Source organism: Oryzias latipes, chromosome 24 (genome assembly GCF_002234675.1).
Source record: "Oryzias latipes chromosome 24, ASM223467v1".
NCBI lineage: Eukaryota > Metazoa > Chordata > Actinopteri > Beloniformes > Adrianichthyidae > Oryzias > Oryzias latipes.
The window spans coordinates 13,211,056-13,230,638 of NC_019882.2; the positions used below are offsets into that span (position 1 = coordinate 13,211,056).

A 19,583-nucleotide genomic window follows, 5' to 3' on the forward strand; every position below is an offset into this window, starting at 1 on the left:
CAAATAAGTGAATGTGTAACTAAGCTGAGCTGCTCTCCACACAAGCTCCATTTTATCATTGATATCAAACAAGACAACAGAGTGATTCAGACCTCAGCTGGGTAGACAATTAGATCATGTGCGCATGAGATCGGTGGAAGTGAATGGCCGCCATTCAAGTGCAAGATGAGGGAACGCTGCTGACACACCGTTTGCCTATCAAACATTGTCCGAGTCATGTGTCACTCGAGAGACGGAGAGGTGGAGAGGTCAGAACATTGAGCACAGCAGCAAACGTGAAACTAAACAAACATATAGCCGGGCCTAAAAATAGGGCTGGGTCACTGTTAAAATCACCATCCCAACACAAGTGAAGGTCAGCACTCTGGTAGTGTCAGCCAAAGGAATGAAGGGAATGACAGACAGGCACATCGACTCCAACTAAAATCCTGCTTTGCAAATCTGTGGGCTTTTCTCCTCTGTTTTACTGTCCAATCTCATCTCTCACACTCATCCTGAGTTTTAGACCTCAGCTGTAACTAGAGAGTTTGGATGACTGAGCACTAAATTAAAACAAAAAATGTCCTGACCAATGACAAAGCTTTTTCCCCCCAGAGTATTAATTTGAAAAACTGAATCAACATTTCTCAAAAAGTGCAAGTTACTCTGAAAACACTAAAATAGTTTAAAATAAAACTAATTTGAGATGCATGGATTTTAATAGTTTATTTAAGATGCTTAACTAAAATGTCAAAAATATTCAGCTTACAGAAGTAAAGCCATTAGTTGACAAACATTGCATAGATATTTTTCATACATTTGCATTCAAATACACACAACATATTTTACCCAAAGAAAGACAAAATTATGGGGGGGAAAACAGCTAGGTGTGTGATGATTATATATGAGAACTAGACTGAGTGAGCCCTCCTGTTCCAAACAGGAAGTACCCACTGGCTTAAAGATGCCAAAATCCCATAGACTTCTGTTGAGAAATAAACACCTATACTCAGTCCTTCTATTTGTCAGAATAATTATTATTGCTCTGCCACTATTCCTGTTAATCCATTTTTTTTATTTCATAGATATTTTCTTTCTCTAGTGCAAATTATTAAAGTTGTAAACTGGCCAATCAGACGCCTCAATAAAAGTGTGTGGTGCCGGCCAGCCCCCATATTGAATGTTCAAAACGTTTAACAGATTTCATGTCGCCCACATTTGCGTGGTAGGGGTGTGGACTTCCAACAAGCTCAGTCCTGATTGACTGGTGTGGTTACCATAGAAGATGACTCAGACCAATTCAGACCAATCACTGCTAACTGACATCATCTGGCACCAACATGGCAGCATCCATCTCACGAAGAAAATGGCCGCTAAATTGTTTGTTTGGAGCCAGATGTAAGCCTTTTTTTTTTATAGGCGAGGTGACAGTCACTCAGTCCAGTGTCATTTACAATCAATGAGTTTGAGTTAATCTGCATGCAAACTGATTTCTGCAACATAATCTAATGCAAAACCAAAGGTCAGTGTTTTTTTAATGAAGTTTGGCCGAGCAGACCGTTAAAGGTGGTCTCAATATTTGTAAATATCTATACACTAAACCGACTTGTTTATAATATTTCTGTAGTGTTTTCATTGCCATTAGTTAATATTTTCATTAATAAATAAAATTTAATTCTCCTGTGTTTTCATATACTGCACGAAAGTGACAGAAACCCATTTTAAGCCTTCCAGTGTTCCACATTTGCCTGCCCTAAATGTTTCAACATGTGCTGACCTTAAATGCACCAACAGATTCGATGCCTTACGTACCCGATTTTACACACTTGATACTCACTCGCTTCCCAACACATTTTCCACAAGATGTTTGACAGGGAAGGATGCAGACTCCTGCACTTTCACACTGAACCTCCTGACTGGATGGTGCATTGCATGGATGCCTGCATGGATAATGTTTGATTTATTGCGTTTGGTGTGAGGCTGCTTTTGCCCGACACCAAACTGCCTTGTTCTTCCATTTGGTGTGAAGGGGCATTTACTAAGGTGAAGGCATGGGAATGGGGGAGAACGTGTGTTAATGCAGCATGCGCTGAAGATGTGCTTCATTAGTAATGCAGCTCTCGGAGCCGAGCTGACAGATTTCTGCTGGCTAATGCTCAGCTTCTGCAGACAACATGCACATATATGCCCTCAAAAATGAGTGTCACCCCACCCCCCCTCTAAAAGCATGGACACTAGTGCATGTTCAGTGTGAAATCCTGCTTTAACACACTGCCTAGTTAAGCCTTTTCTGTCACTAGGCAAAGCTGGGATGCAGCAGTCTGAGAGGCAGCATGGGAGGGGGGAAGAGAAGAAGGGGGGCAGGAGGAGAGCAAACAGATGAAATGAAGGACAGACAGAGACGGAGAGAAGGACATCAAGACAAGCTCAGAGAGTTGCACAGCTCTGGAGTGAATGCGGGCAATAAAGAAGGAGTGAATGGACGGTGGGGATAAAACAGAGTCAAACAGAGGGGGCGTGACCAACACCAAGACAGACACACGGACAGACAGGAATGGGGAGAGCCGGTGGACAAAGAAGCCGGCCTCCAAACAGCTGCCGTCCCGCCTAACATTGCACCTCTGCTCTAAATTCCAAAGGCAGCCCTGGGAGCTGGAGCTGAGTCAGCTCTTTTTTTAATACACAGGGCTGAGCCCTCCACTAAAAGCAGATGCTCTGCCTACGGCAACAAGACAGAGACATAAAGCTGCAGGAAGTAGACCACTTCCTGGCTGGTAATCAGGAAAAGCGCATTACAGAATAAAACAAAATTTAAAAAAAAAAAATCACATGTTGGAAGAACCGCCCTAAACCAAACACTGTAATGCGCACTGAAAAGCGTCATTTTTTTAAAATTCTCTATGACAGTGTGCCCTATAATCCGGAGGACCTTTTATACGGTTTAATTCCGTTTGTGCTCACTGAAGCCGAAGCAATTTTGAGAGGTACACTGTGTCTAGTCAAAATGTTTGATTGGATGTCGCTGTGAATATGCTAATGCATCTAACGTGTACCTGTGTCAGAATAAGTCTTTTTTTGTGTTACTAATAACGTCGGAGTGTAGTCACTAGCCGCGGCTACATGTGCGAAATACCTTGATCGATCAATGGTCAGATGAGAATTCAACAGTATACATGGGCCCAGAAAACCTTTTTCCGATTAGAACAAACGTTTACATGCGCAGCACTTTCGGTCGGAATAAATCATTTGCACATGCGCTCTGTTCTGTCTAAAATACCAGAAGAGGAAACGAGTCCCGCTGTAAACAAGCTGAGCTGCCACATACAGTATGTAGCAAATCCATAATATACAAGATGATCTTCTAAACGTGCTTTGGTTAATGTTAGTTATTATGAAGCGCCTGTTCGCTCATCACTTTATTTTTAATCTGTGTGGTTAGTGCTTTCTTTTTGGCAGAGCGAAGCCGGACGAAGGGTTAGGAGAAGGCTAACACGCTAACAACATTAAGCCTGGAGGAACACAAAATGCATGCAGGAAATGTCGGCATCTTGGCTGCAAGTAAATATGTGGGAATAACATAATTTTGTCGGGACACGACTGGAAACACAAATCCACATGATTGTTTGAACGGTTTCTAAGGACTGAGCGGCATTTCTGCTTTGAAAAAAATCACACACCGCCCCAAAGCCGCGGTGTGAGCAGGAGGCCTGGGGCCTTATTTATAAAGGTTGCGTACGCACAAAAGAAGGCGTACGCCACTCTCTACGCAATAGTTGAGATTTATAAAAAGCAAACTTGACGGGAAAATGTGCGGTCCTTCACGCAAGCTCTGACCCAGGCATACGCACAAAAACGGGTGAAATGAGAAACGGCGACGCCGTCGGCAGATGGAAGAAACACGTGAAAGTGAAAATGACAATACTGCCTCTCAGAAATAACATGAAGACTTCACAAAGCAAGTCTTACAATTAACAGCCTACACAAACACCCATTGGAGGACCGATCAGCAGTGACACAAACAAAAAAAAAAATCAAACGAAAATTACAACAGAAATTCAATTGAACACTTATTTGCAAAAAGAAAAGTGAAATATGTTCTGCAATATTGGCATGTTGTGCAATTCATCCTCATAAATAATATATTTAACAGAACGAAATAATATAAAAAACTGACATTCCCGTCAATGTGTCCTTCTGGCGGAGCAGATATAGGTGCAGACAGACAGATGGATAGATAGAGAGAGATGCATTAATTGTCCACTGGGGAAAGTTGTTTTCATAGTAAAACATTTCTTCATAAGGTACGGAATTATGGTAGACATGCATATGCCTTTAGTTTGTTTTATTTTTGATAAAACAACGTATGTCTCGACCAGACAGTAACAAGAAATTACATTTGCGCTGATCAATTTCCCATTTCCACGTCGATTATTCCCGACATCTGTAGCTTGTCAGATGTAATTAAATGGATGGAAATAAAATGCCCCATCACAGTGCGCAATGACGCACAATGGCTGATCTTGCGCTCCTAGAAGATGTGGCAAATGGAAGAATTCGGAGTGAACGTATCTTTAGACAGCAAGGAGACTTGTTGGCAAACGAGGACGAGTGGCTTATGAGCCGGTTCCGACTTCCTCTGCGGGCTTTTGGGGGGGTGTCACCCGGTGCATCTGGCGCGTCGGTGTCCCCCTGCGCCTCAGTCACCACTCCACTTAAAAGGGATTCCCCAATTATTGCCGCCAGTCTCTCATCAGGAGGGGTCAGCTCCGGTGTCCCCCCCCCCAGACACGGGTGTGTGTGTGTGTGGGGGGGGGGGGGGGGGGGGGGGGGGTTTAAGCGCTAGACGTTTTTTGCCTTGACTTTGATGTCCGACCTTTTCTTTTTTATTTCGGCCACGGTCCGAGGTTGTGAGGCTGCAGCATTTTCTGCGTCTGCCACCGTTTGCCACTCACGTGCCTTTTTGCCATTAGTAATGCCCACACTGTGCCCTCCAAACAACATTATTCTCCTCTTTTCCACCTCACCAACGATAACTTCTACTTCACATTGAGTGAAGTTACGTTTTTTTGATTTTCTCTCCGTGTTTGGCATGATTTCGCAATCAATGAATATTCATTTGTGGGCGTTTCACGGACTATTTATGGGCAACTATGGGCGTGTCATGAGGCCGCAAAAGCTGCGCAGCATTTAGAATTGGTTGTGATTTATTAAGGGAAAGATGCGTAGGATGTGCGTGCGCACGGTTTTGTAACTCCGAATATTTCTGTGCGTACGCACGTCCTATGTTTCACCCGTACGCCACTTCTGACGCAAATCCTACGCAACGTTTTATAAATGAGGCCCCTGAGCTCTGCTCGGAGACGGGAGACATGGTTCTCCTGAATTCGGCTGCTCGTTCACCTAGAGCTGTGGGACGGATCGCAGTCTGAAGTCTCCCACACAACAAATCATTCCCCCCCATCCCCTCAAACACAAAACTATGAGTCCGGCTGCTTTGCTCAGAGACAAGGTTCGCTCCGTCCACCGACAGCCACGCCCGGACCGCCGGGCATCCGGGGAGCAGCCGGTCGGTCCTGTCTGAGCTCCAAAGCCTTCTCTGGAGCGAAACACATGACACATGATCAGAATGAACCGTTTATATGCAACACGATGGGATAAACAATAGGCATAACCCACCTATCTCGATCGGAAAGAAATTTTGATCCGTACGGCGTGTTTACATGACGCATTCTTCTTCCGATCAGGCATTCTTTCCGATTACTTTTGTCCGATTTACTCTTATCCATGTACTTGTCCAGCTACTGTAACGTTTGTTTAAGTGTTCTCAGTCTGTTTTTTTACGTGTTGCAGAGAAGGTTTGGAGTTACAGGTATTGTTAATATTCCAATGTTGCTAATGTGTGCGCGTTACCAACAAGTTCTAGAGTTACTGGGAACACAATTAAAGTTTGACCGACAGACAGACTTGTCCTCGACTATTGTCACACTGAATGCACCTTAAAGTTTGGTGCGCCTTATTTATGACAGCAATTCAAAAATAGACCATTCATTGACGGTTCGTCTTATAATTCGGTGTGAATATAGGATTATTTTGTGCCTATATTGCGAAAAACACAATAATTGCTTAAAGTTAAAGTATTTGCTAAAAAAAAAAAAAAAAAAAAAATTTCTAAAATATTTTATGCATCACTGTTGCACTGTCCTGTGCTGAAGCTCATCACCGGTTGGATTTCCGAAAAAGGACAAACAGATTTATGCCAAACAACTTTGAAAAATGCTGACAGAATTATTTGCAACTACAAATCTAAAACTAAGAGCAAGCTGAATAGAATTGGATGTATAAACATCCACATCCTCCCAACACTGACACAATGGGAATCTTGTGCCAAATAAAAATGGTTTTAATTCTTTGCATGTCGGAGAAATATCCTCCAAAAGAATGATGTGGAGAGGAAAATGGTCATCCAGAGAAGCAAAAACGAGGCCCAAGAAAATATCACACGATGCAAATCTTTACATAAATGTTCGAAGCTTCTTCAGTAAGGAAGAGCCGAAAATTGGCCTTAACAGCATTTAAAATTGAGAATACAGCACCATTATTTATTGAAAGGTGATTTTTGTCAACTTTTTTATAAATATTATAATCAAGATAAAAAGTTGACAAAATAACATGAGTTCATAACTAGTAATGTATGCAGCAGCGAAACATCAGAAAAGAGTTTCACAGCAATAGTGGGACCAATGGAAGGCTGAAACAGTTAATTAAATTGGTAATAAATCACAGTGATAAAAATGCATCTGTAGGAATAAACATTATGAACAAAAAAGAATGGCTTGACAACTTAACACGATACCAAAGTTATTCTATGGTCAAAGGGGGAATGTAAATACTGGTTTCAATGTCCTTATGTTTGTACACCTGCATTTGACTCATTAAATATCAGTATATCAACATACTTCACAGTAAGTAGCTCACATGGAGGCAGTTTTTTTTTAAAGTATTCTCAATAGAGTGGCTTTATTTTTGTGGAAAACTGCAACTTATGTTGGGAAACCTATAAATTCAAGCTAAACCAGCCCTAAAAGAAGAAAAGGGAAGAAAGATGGGAAATGCTACAAAAACATTCAAATATGCATTTGGTTTGCACAGCGTTTTAATGACTACACTTGATCAACCTAAAATGTCATATCACTGAAATGGATTATCATTTGAAGGAAAATCCAGCAAATTTTTTTTTTTTTTTTTTTTTTTTTTATACACACTGTATTTTATCACACGAAAGGAAATTTTTTCTCCGCATTTGACCCATCCCCTTGGGGAGCGGTGAGCTGCAGCCGAAACCGCGCTCGGGAGGCAGTAGCGTTAAGGGTCTTGCCTAAGGACCCTCACTGGGTGATGTTAACTGCTCGCCATTGATATGGTAATTGCCCCCAGTACCATTGCTCATTCCCCTCCGGGAATCGAACCCTGGTTTCCTGCGTGGTAGCTTCCCACCTTACCAACCGAGCTACCCAGCCGCTTAATACAAAATACAAATAATACAATTCTTAAACATTTAGAGGGTTCCTGAGCTTCTCACCAAACTACATCTATCAAAAACAATCTACAATCTATTTGTAAGTTCTCTAGAAGTTTACATCTTTGGATCCATTCTTTCCTGGTAGAAATGTGCAGTACAGCAATTTGTAAAAGCTTCTTTTTGGTTCACTTCCACTTTTGGGCAAAACTACTTTTCCCGCTTCCGAATCCATTGGATTACAGTAATTGCGTAAACAGTTGAAGAGTAACAGTAATTCAAAGAAGGGCTAAAGACTCCCACCTCTAATAGCTGCTGCTAACAAGTTTTATTAGCCCTGAATTCATAGATTTACTTGAAGTTTAGTTCAAAATGCATCATACGTAATTATCAAACTTTCTACAGACATTACCATAAAGTACTGTGTAGTACAAAGTCCCAATAGACGATGCCATACACTAAGGAAATGCTTCAACGTCATAAAGTTTCAAACAGATCCCCCTTTACTCTTTTTGTATGGATGCTCTGTGTCCGTATTAATAAAGAACGCAACAAATAACTATTATCCACTACATTTTCCCGTGTTGCTTAGAAAAATGGCTGCTTGTATTAGGCCCAGGGCTCCCAGTCAATGACGCACTCGTTCAGTTGGGCAAAGACAAAACTATGCAGCCCAGACCCAAAACATGGCCAGCTGGCCTGCAGGACCATTTTTGTTAAACAGAGAAGGGAGTGAAGCCTTTTTCTTTTTTCCAACAAATGCAAACAGAAAATAATGTCATGTTGTCTGCAGCACTGATGAGTGTTCCCAGTGTAGAACAAGCTGGCGAAAAGCAAAGGCCTTAATTGCTCCCCCAACCTAAAGAATAAGAACTGCTAGAGCAGGGGTCCCCAACGCAGTGCCCCTTAAAGCGCCCGAAAGGCATACTCTAAAAATATCATGGATCACAATGGAATTCAATATAATTTTTAAAAGTTTAATTCATGTTTGAAAACAAATTAGGAGTAAAGGATCACCAGCCACGGTTCCGCACACACACATACCGCGGATTACTCTCGTATGCACCTCACGAGTGCATCATTAAAATCAACTGTCCGTCCACACCGGAAGCAACTTGTGGGTCAAATTCGCTGCTTGCTTGTCCAAAAGTGTGCTAACCCAAATCTCTTGCTGTGTTTGGGAGGAGCTTCCATTAAAAGCTTTTCTCGACCTCATCACTGAGGACGCAGACGATGAGAGATCAGATTTATTTAGCCACTGCTCATATGTAACCACTGGTAGGGCCAAAGTGAAAGAATGTAAAGTAGTAAATTCCTGAGGCTATTGCTTTTTAAAATATTTTTTGATGATCTCATTCAATTGCAGACTTTTTTAACAAGGCCTGTGAAAGAAAATCCCAGAAAGCAACTGTAGCTTCATTTAGAGCTACACATTTTTGATAAACAAAAAAGCCAGTTAGGCTTCTATGTAGTCCTCCCACCTATAATCACAGAGACCATTGATAAAAGTAACTGTATTAAGCTGAAAATGTAGCACAAAATGTTACATTTTCCTTTACCAAGTGTTAAAATAACTAAAAAAAAAACTTGTTCTGACAAGATTTATGATTTTCTTGGCTTAAAAATGTTAGAAGTAATCTTTTGCACAACCAATACAACTAGTGTCCCTCCTGGCCTGCAAACGTTTGAGTAGATAAATAAAACTATGTTTCACGTTTAGGCATGTTTTTCTTGTTATTACTTGTGTAAATCATTGATTAGAATTGTGGAAAAAAACTACTATCGATATGTGAGCGATCAATTCGTAGTGTTCAAATAACTACTGCTAATTATTATCATTACTGTTACTATACTAGTTTGTTTTTTTTTTAGTCCCGTGTAGCCCTTCTTACAACTCAAACCCCATAAAATACCCGTCATCCTCAAAAAGGTTGATGATTTCTGTGCTAGAGTATAGAAACTGGCTTTCCAACATTCTGATAATTATTTAAAAACACAGACATTCTTAAACAGCAAACAACAATGGTTTGACATACAGGCCAATGCATCCATATAATACATGTAATATTTAGTAATTACTGCAGTAAATGTTTGCTTTTAGATGCAACAGAATGGAGGTTCCAAGCCCCAAAATGTAGACCCACAGGGTAAGTAGATCCACAGTGTCCATTTGCAATCACATCTCAATGGTTCTGCAATTCTGGCTTACGATCTGTACCAGGAAATGCCCTTTGGGAGATGAAGGAAGGAAGCCACGCCTTCCTCCGTCTCATTCTGATGACACATCACAATTAGCAGCAACCATTTATTTGCCTACAAAGCTTCCAGGCAGATTGAACAAGTGTCTGATAGAATCCCTGATGCTGAAAGTGCAGAGGGTGGATCCTCAAAGACATTAGACCATTAAAAACTCTAGGAAAGGTCATCACACTGCATATTCTTTGACTTTGTTAAATTTATCTAAAGAGGTCATAATAATTCCTGAATTAACTATTATTATTATTACAGTTGAAGACAATCGTGATTTTAAAGGAAATATTTACGCCACCATACACACAACCTACTGCAACATTATTTTTCTCTAAATGTAGATTTTCTCCGATTTAATCAATTGATTATTTTGGAAAATGTGGTTAACTTACTTTAAAAATTAATATGTTCAGAAAATACACTTGCAGACTTTATGAAACAGATTATTTGTAATTGACATTTATACAATTTTTGTCACTTTACTTGAATAACTTTTTCACATTTTTTATGTTTGTTTTTGTTCTTGTTTTTCATTTTTAAAATTAAAAAAGGAAAAATGTATTCTACCAAAGCAAAACAAAAAAAAATAGTTAACTTTTAACGATGAGATTCCACACGTGCGATCTATCGTACAATATTCGGTCCAATCCCTGCAATAAATAACTCTGATGATGAATGAAATGAGCTGAGAAGTCTAATATAGTCTATGTGGCTGCGGGGATTCCCCTCCCTCCACTCTGGGACACTGCTGTCTGCTGTGTAGCCGTGAATACTGAAAGAGGAAGAAGACACATGGGCCTCTTTGCTACGTCTGATTGTTTTTTGACCTCCAAGGACAATAGAGCAAACTCTGCATGCGTGTGCACGGAACCACACTACATGAGTTCATAAGCATCCACGGGATGGATGGAGCGCGTGCACCACCCACAAAACGGTAATCTACCAGCAAGGAAGCAAACACTGCGACCTTGTAGCTTCCCATCAACACCAACACGTTGGATGTGAATGAGCAGTAGTGTATACAATGACAAAAGCTACCCCCCCCCCCTCCCCTTTTCCTTGTATGACATCATGTGGCCGCTGGGCCCGACAAACTTGGGGTCCTTGCAGTTCCTTCCTGTTCTCTGTACCTACCACAATCATCAGACGGTCACACAGGAAACAACAGAGCGGCACAAGTGGTAACAAGGATGTCCTGATGGAGGACACTACGCCGTTTCATCGTCAAGTGGCGATGCAAGACTTTAAAGTAGATTCCTCCACTTATGTAGCGCAGATAGGCAGTGATCTAAGACGCTTTGACAACCCCCCCCCCCCCCAACATCCACCAAATCCCACCAAATATTTGAAATATCTGCCCTTTGACAGCATGTGTTGGTTAAGCCAATCTAAATCTGATCCGGGGAGGTGGATAGATGTTTCATTTTCTAAAACACTCCTAATTCTGACCATGAACACAACATTTAGAGAAAATACATTCACTCTCCCTTAACTTTCCATCCTAGCCAGAAAACAACAACAACACAATAGTAGATTTCCTGCCACATCTCTGCCTGAACAAGGCACACAAAGCAACTCCAACCACTTCAACCAGCCTCCACCCATGTTCTGCTCGTCCATGGACCTGAAGTATCGGCAAGAGATCCAGGTGTTCTTGTGGAGGTGCAAAGTTAAAAACCCCTCAACATTTGGTCCAGAACAGTTCATGTTTTAAATGTGAAGACCTACTTTGGAATAACGGGAGGAGCTCTCTGTGAACTATGAGATAGCCCAAGATGGGAGAAGCCACAATAATGTGTGAGTGTGTTGGTCCCATGTTAATCCCAGTGACTGTGTGTGAGGCATGCTGCCAATGAAGCCCTTGCAGGGTGGAGCACACATCAGCTGCATCTGAACAGCTGCTCACTGTGGGTTAACAGCCAGGACGGAGAAAAAAAAAAAGACAGGCAGCCACCTCCATTTTTGGCTGCCCGTCATTTTTGTCATCTATCGTACAATCTCAACCACCAACTTCTCAGAAATTCAGCTCCAAACAAAGTAGTTCTCAAAACCCAACATTTCGTCATTTGTGATCAATTATATCAAATCCAGCAACTGACATCCTGGGTGAATTTAAATACATCTCTGCAACGATCACAGATTGGAATGAGACTGAACTGAAGTTCACACGCTCCTAACTCTGCAAATAAATCAAACACATTCACTTAAAATAATCTGACATTGTTAGATTCCTCTGAATGTACAGATCTCAGATTGAAGAGGCTTAGAAGGCTTCCTATAAGCCGCGGACAGAGTTGGCGACGCTCATAGAAGCAGACAACTGTGGTGTAGTAGAGCCGGGATGCAGCGTGCTTTCGATCCCCCTGCGGCTTTGGGTCACACAGGGGTCTCCGTTTCAGCAGAGAGGAGGTCACCAAAGGAAAGCAAACCCAGTGCAAATGTTTGTTTTTGCTCCACCTTATAGTGGTTAAAAATAAAGGCGGAAGGTTTATTGTAACCTTTTTTTGCGAGAAATGTACAGTGACTTTGCTGGAAACGACCGGTCTCCTTTCAGTTGCTGTGTGCTTTACTCGCATCGTCTGGAGCCATACTATGTAGAATTCAAATAAGTTTTTGTCCATCCTTTAACTGTTTGCTGAGATGTAAACAGACCACCTTTCTTCCCCAATAGAAGCTTGTAAATACCAAATACTGTAATGTGTGCTTGTTTTCCCCTTTGACCCCAAGACTGAATGTTCTCCTGACAAAAAAGGAAAACGTGGGAGTGGCGACAGTCAAAAGTTTTGAGGACAAGACAAGACGAGACTTGACCTCAACTCTACCACAGTTTAGAGGCCGGCTAATCCACGAAGGTGTGGCACGCTGTCTCAATGACGTGTGTGATGTTAGTCTCGCACCAAATTAAGCCCTTCTATTGTCCAAGCCATATACGACGCTGCTCTGTCTGCATTTATAACATTTTCAGAAGCAAAATTATAATTTCTTGAGTATAAACTGTTTAAAAAAAAAAAGTGATCAGAAGCCAAAGGATAAAATCTCCAGTTTATAGACAGGTCAAAAATGATCAAATAAAATAATAAAATACATTTATTTCCATGTTATATCGTTCCCACTGTGTGTAAACAGAGAAGCTTCCCCGGCTATTTGCTTTAACTATAATTAATAACCTTTTCCACGTGGACCATGTTGGATTGGACTGATAAGCTTTTGTTATCACCCGTTTGTGCACACAGAGATTGAACATTAGTATGAAGCTCATGAGAGTCAGAGTCTGTAACAACAGGCAGAAAAGGAGCCAAAGTGGTACAGAAATATTGAATCACTCCTGGTTTCAAACAACTGCAGCTGCTAAACAAAAATGTCCAACATTCACAGAAAAACATTAGACTGAAAATAAATGTTTTTTTCCTCAAAGATATTATTTAAATCCCCTACTACAAGAATATTTAGTTAAATTACATTGTTTTTGCATTAAAATATCAAAATTCTGATGCTAAGCACCAATTTAAATCAAGGATCGACAGTTTTTACTTTTCTTTGAATACAGTTTAGTAGAACAAAGTACTTTAGCAAAACTAGTAGCATATTAAGGTTTTTCTGCACCGTAGAAGAAGCAGTAGTAGCCATTGACACGGGTCATAAAAATAAAATAATTAAAAACCACAGACTCTATTGAAAATCGTGTTTTTGGCCTTTTAAATGTGTTAATGTGGCATATTCCTGATGATGGCGGACATTTTTAAAGAAAATTAGGCTCAAAATTGCATTTCTGTGTATTTCTTTATTCAAATTGTTGTGAATCAGGAGCAGATGAAAAGATGCTGTATGAAAAAGAGCATATTGTTAATGTTGGCTGGCTATATGCTTTCTGCTCCGCTCCATTCTACGCTCTGCATCCACTCTCAGACAAATAGATCAATTACCGTCTTTGTTTTCCTCGTCTGAGCTGGCATCTGGATCATAAATGTACGGCTGGATGGGTCAGATATTGCTCTCCATTTTTTTTTTTTTTGCACTGGCAATGTTAGGTCAGGGATGGGAGAGGTTGTAAGCTAGCAGCAGAGAGTGTTAAAAGATGTATGGTGGGAATGGGGGATGGGGTTGCTCCACCCCAACGGTCCTGCACACAACTCCGAGTTCAATTTCTAATGAAAAAATGCCGCTCTGCAGAAACTATGTCTGAGAAAACGATTTTTTTAATTTTGGGCACAATCACAATTAGAATACCACTGGGAACGCTTTAAAATAGCTCTCAAGACTATGTGAGTGGGTCCTTAACAGACATGTGCATGCAGGTGTCAGCAATGAAAACAGAGATCCCGCCTCATGTCCACAAATGGTCTCCAAGTAAAGCATCATTAATGAGGCCAAAGGGTGAAGTCAATCGTAAAGGCATGGTGGTCCACAGGAATGCAGAAAATGCCAAAACATATTATTGTGTTGTTTGAAATATGATTGTCTGTTAACACATAAACTGAAATCAGCGTGGTTTCATGTAAATGAAGTAAACTTCTGCACTCAATCAAACCAAGTCTGCATTAAATGCCACTTTTGTTGATGCAGCTGCTTCACAGCCCGGAATGTGAAATGACTCGATGTTTTTTGGAAGGAAAAAGAAAAAGAAAGAAAAAAAAAAGACACAGGAGTGTGTGCCAGACTTCATTGGTAACCTGATAACAAGAAGCCATTTCTCCTTTATATAAACTAATCGTCTCAGAAATTCAATTCAACGCATCAACAATCATCTGGAGAATTCAGTAATTTTCCCCTGAAGGGGGAAAAAATAAAACAAAATAAAACCTGTGGGCGGCTCCAACGTGAGACACTAGGAGGGCTGTGATGGCTAGAACACCCCTGAGTGTTGTGTCTGGCGTGGCTCAAAGTTTCTAGTGTCAGCAGCAGGGAAACGTCGGAATGAAGTCACCACTTGGCAGGACACTTGTGCTTAAAGGCCAGGGCAGACTGGCATTGTTGTGGGGCCAAGATGGAGACTGATGATCAGCCGAGGACTCCAAAACGGGGCCAAACTTTTTTGTCTTTAGGGAAACAGGACGTGCAGCAAATAGGAAACTTGGATTTAGATTAAAATGAACAGAAATGGGCTTTAAGTCCCACTCTAATTATCTTTTGATCGATTGTAAAAGTGTTCTCAGTGATCTTTCAATTATGATCACATTTTTAGCCAAAATCAAATTCTAAGACATAGTTTCTGCAAAGTGGCAGTAGTTCATTAGAAATTAATTTCTGAGTTTTGGGTAGGACCACTGTCACAAAGCAACCCTGCCCCTCTTTCCCCTGATCATTGCTGAAAGCTCTCTGTTTACATGCTCTCCCACTAGCTTACAGCATCCCACATCCCAACCTAACATTGCCAGTGCAAAGAATTAATCATAAACATGATTAAAAAATAAAAAGTTTGTGGTTTTAAATGATTTTAACCAATAAAAGCTCCATTTCATGGCTGCTGCAGGTGCAAACAACTTCTTAGCATGCTATTAGTATTTCTAAAGTACTTTCTAAAGTAAAAATATATTTAAAAGACACAAAAAACTTGTCATTCATTTAAACTGGGGTTTGGCATCAAACTTGACATTATGATACAAAAACATTGATTTAACCAAATGTTCTTGCTAATATACTTAATTTAAATAACATTTGCAGAGAGATGGAGATTTATGTATAGTTCAATGTTTATTTGTAAATGTTAGACATTTCAGTTTAGCTAGCAACTGCATGTTCAGATGACATTTCAATCTTTTTAGGATTAAAAACAATTTGAAAGAAGAAATGCAATTTAAAGCAAATTTTATATATATATATATATATATATATATATATATATATATATATATATATATATATATATATATATATATATATATATATATAGGTCCTCCATGATGACAAAAATGCCACTAGAACATGTTAAAAGCACCAAGAACACCATTTTTTTGGAGTGGGTCTTTAAACAGAATTTTTAAACCACACGCTGCTGGCAAAGCTGCATTTTGAAGACAGGAGAGCAGGTCCAGAGGAAGCCACAGCCATGAAACAGTCGCCACCTTCCTGTCTCGTCTTTGACGCAGATGAGCCGAACCGCTGCCTGTACCATCTTGCAGTTTGAAGTCATTCAGCAGAGGAACAGCATGCCAACCAACTGCACTTCCATTCTAGTTTAGTCTCGTTAATTACACCCGATTCATGTTTCTGCATGTGAGGAGAAACAATTTGCTCCTGCTCTCCCTCTGCACTGCCGCATTTTTTTCCAGGGCTTTAAAAAAAAAAAAAAAGACAAGCAGGCCAGTCAGACATGCTCCGGCAGCTAGCAGGGCCTCTGCTCTAGATAAAAAAGGTGAGTTGTTCACATTCCTGCTTCATGCACAAACCAAACCCTGATGTCACACACACACAAATACACAATCCTTCTGGCAAAGAAAAAGTTGTTTCTGTGTGGTCCTGCGTTATTTTTTTCCTCCAAACTTGGACTGTGGCAAAACTGTCCTGATTTATTTCTGCTAAAAAGGATCGTCGACATCCATTTATTTACAAATGAAAGCAAAATGACAAGATTATAGGAAGTGAAAACTAAACTGATCTGAAGGATGGAATGACAGGAAGGTGGTTACAAGTTCATACAAAGAGGAGATTTCTTGTAATGGATTTGTTCACATCATTCCATTGGAATCCAATTGTTTTTTTTGTTTGTTTGTTTGTTTGTTTGTTTGTTTTTTTTTTGGGGGGGGGGGGTATTTACAATGGAATGGCATCCCAAAGAGGCAGGAAGCAACCGGAAACACAGACGAAAATGCAGAAAACTCACCCCAATCCAGAAACTCCAGGATGTTTTTCTCCCTTCTGAGGGGGGAGTTGTTGCACTCATCGTAGAGGCAGACCAGGATGTCCAGCAGCGTCTCCACGCTCAGACACTGGCCGTTAGACTGGGCCGGTCCGTCCAGGATCAGCTTCTCCAGCTTCTTCAAACGCACCTCTCCCGACATGATCGCTCCGGCTTGTTGAAGTAATGATGCTGGGGAGGGGGGAAAAATGGGGGCAAAACACCTCCTCGGCCTGCGTGGCGCAGAGGGGCCTGTAGAGAAGTTCTCTCACCTTGAGGATGTCTCGGGGAAAAAAATGTTTTAAAATAACTTTTCTTGAGGCTAATGCCGCTTAAAAGTCCACATTTCCATTTGTTTTCGATGTCTTTCGGGAGTGTAAAAAGCTGCCCATTTTAATACATACCCCCACGGGGTACATAAGAAAACAAGAAGTCACAATTAGGGAGCCGAACTGCCCCAGGCAGACTGATTTGCTTAGGAGATCGCAATGCTAACTGGTGGTTTTTTTTTAGGTGGGGGGTATTTTTATTTATACGTTCTCAGACCTCCCAGAGTTGGGACTGCGGCGGATATTTCTTCATTCTACCAGCAATCCCCGAAAACACACACAAGGAGGATCTGCAATGCTACAAAAGCCCCAGCGCCCCTCCTCTGCTCCAGGAATGGAAGGGCAACACAGGCTTAGGGAGCTGCTAGCTAGGCTAGCTTTCTGGCTAACCAAGGGAGCTAACCTTACTTTTCTGCGTTCCTAAATACCATCGTTTGCCTCTTTTTTCCAGCCAGGAGTTGCCATGTTTCCACGCTTTTCAAACGTCCACCTCTTGAGAAAAACGCTCCCAATGCACAATTGAAATGTACAAGCCCTTCTTTTCTCTTTTTTTAACAACTCACTGGCTGATATGTTCTTTAAATCCCATTCTTCGTCCAGAGCAGCAAAAGCCGAATATCTGTAGTTTCTTCACAGTTCAAAGCGGCGGCGGCTTCAAGGACTCCTAAAGTCAGTATTAAAAAAAAGTCCTCTCTGAAGGTTACGGAGGAGTTACTTCAGCCGTCAAGAGGGAATTGAGAGTCTCGCTTATTCCAAATGCGGGACACGGACTCAAACTGCTCCCGTCCTCTCCTTCGCAGCTCCTGCCTCCCCCGCCGGTCGGTCGCTCCTTTGCCGTCTTTTGCACAGTCAAGACAGCGGCTTGGCTGCCAGAGATTTTCTATGGTAGAGATTGGCCAGTGAGCAGCAGTTCCAGCAGCGCCGCGCTGGATTGTGGGAAATATTGTTAAATATTTGTAGCTTACTTTAAACGCAGTTGAACTTGTGATGTATTTGTTTACTAGAGTAACACAAACTTTTTGTTTTTTAATCTTTAGATCAGGTAGCTAACTTGTGTTTTTTCATGGCATACGCATGCGCACAAAGGCGCACTCCGTTCATCCTTGTTACGCACTCATCTTTCTCAGTTGTAGCATTTCTGATGGCTGCTGCAGGCAAAATCCCAAATCATCATGGCGCCCGTCACAGCATCTGCTATGCGAGGGTGGGGTGGAGGGTCAATAAATGAGGGCGGGGGGCATATTTATTTATTGTTGGGTTTTTTTTCAATAAAATTTAAATTTAACGTTAAGTTAAAAAAATAATTTCAGAGGTGCAATTTAACATTTGGTTGATTGTTTAAATGAGGTGGAGACAACACAAAAATGCATGAAAACTCTGATATTGTCAAGAATATATAGAGAAACTTTATTTACTAAAAGTAACAGTGCATTTTTTATAATTTTAAATTAATTGGTGAATAAAAAAAACCAAATTTTTAAATAAATTAACTTTACACAACAGGGGAAACAGAAAAACCGTGTCCAAAGTATCACAACTTAGTTTTGTCATTCCAAAATGATTATTTTCTATGCGCAGAAGCCCCCCCCCTCCCCCTTTGAAGTGCAGCTTATCAATTCTCAAAGTACATCTGTTAATGATTAGTTCTCCACGCAGGAGCTGAATCTCTGGGGTTGGGGAGGCCAAATAGTCCTCTGCATGTGTGTAAAAGGGGATTTGAGTCTGTGTCATACATCAGCAAAAACCACCATATGACTCCTGACTCTCAGAAAGTCAGGGATAAAGTGATTTTCTGTTTCAGGGAGATGACAGACACAGAAAAGCACACAGCTCAGGAACAAAGAATCACTCCCACTTAAATAAACTCTGTGGGTCACTGGAGCTGTAATATAAAACAAACCTGATTGCTTTTTTTTATTTTTTTTAAGAAATGATAATATTCTCTGTGAATAACCGCAATAAAACAAATGCTCCGCAGAGCCTAGGGGGCTCATTTGGAACTACTTTTGTTGTAAAAACATGCAAGTAATGGCAATCATAACAAAAGAGAAAAGAAAAAAAACACATTTCACAATTTTTTATGATTCTCCTTTGAGTGGTACAGGAAAAACAGGTCACCTTATCAAAAGAAAAACCACTCTGAGACCACATTTGTGTTGATTTATTGGGCAGCAGGGGTGAGGTTGGAAGGATATGATCTTGAGTAATTACAGTATTCATAGATTTGTTTTTTCAGGTGTTGCCCAATAACTTGTAAACTGTGAATTGTTCCATGTTAATAGTGCTTGTATGTCAAATCGTGCTTGAGTTTGATAGATGTGACCCACGAGGATACGTGATCTACGAGGGACTGACATCATCTGAAAAGGCAGATTTGAAGCCATAGCTCAGAAATTGGTTTGATTTTGGATCAATTATTGCTTTTATTTAACTTACTTTACGCTGTCGTACAGCAGCTTTAATTCTGGATGCTGCGTGTTTTTCTCTTCTTTATCAAGGAAACTTTAACTTTGTAGTAAAATATATTTTTTGTTTATCTTTGTTCAGCCACTCGAATATTGTTGCAGTTTGTTACAAAAAGAAAGACATTAAAGATTCTTATAAATTAAACCAAACGATTTTTGCAATGTACATCCTAAACTTTTTAAGGAAAATATTGGGATAAGATGCTTGT

The 19,583-nt window shown here is 40.7% G+C and overlaps 1 protein-coding gene across 4 annotated transcripts in view; it reads right to left on the reverse strand.

Annotated features, from left to right (window-relative positions):
- The window catches only part of cdc42bpa (CDC42 binding protein kinase alpha), a 64,158-nt gene extending 46,316 nt beyond the window's left edge, over positions 1–17,842 (reverse strand). For 2 of the 4 annotated variants that reach the window (XM_023953171.1, XM_023953169.1), the window contains exon 1: positions 16,566–17,842. In XM_023953171.1, coding sequence (XP_023808939.1) covers positions 16,566–16,743 — 178 coding nt within the window. In that variant the 5' untranslated portion in view covers positions 16,744–17,842. The remainder of the gene's footprint in view (positions 1–16,565) is intronic. The other 2 variants (XM_023953170.1, XM_023953172.1) reach the window with 1 other exon arrangement.
- Positions 17,843–19,583: the final 1,741 nt, after the last annotated feature.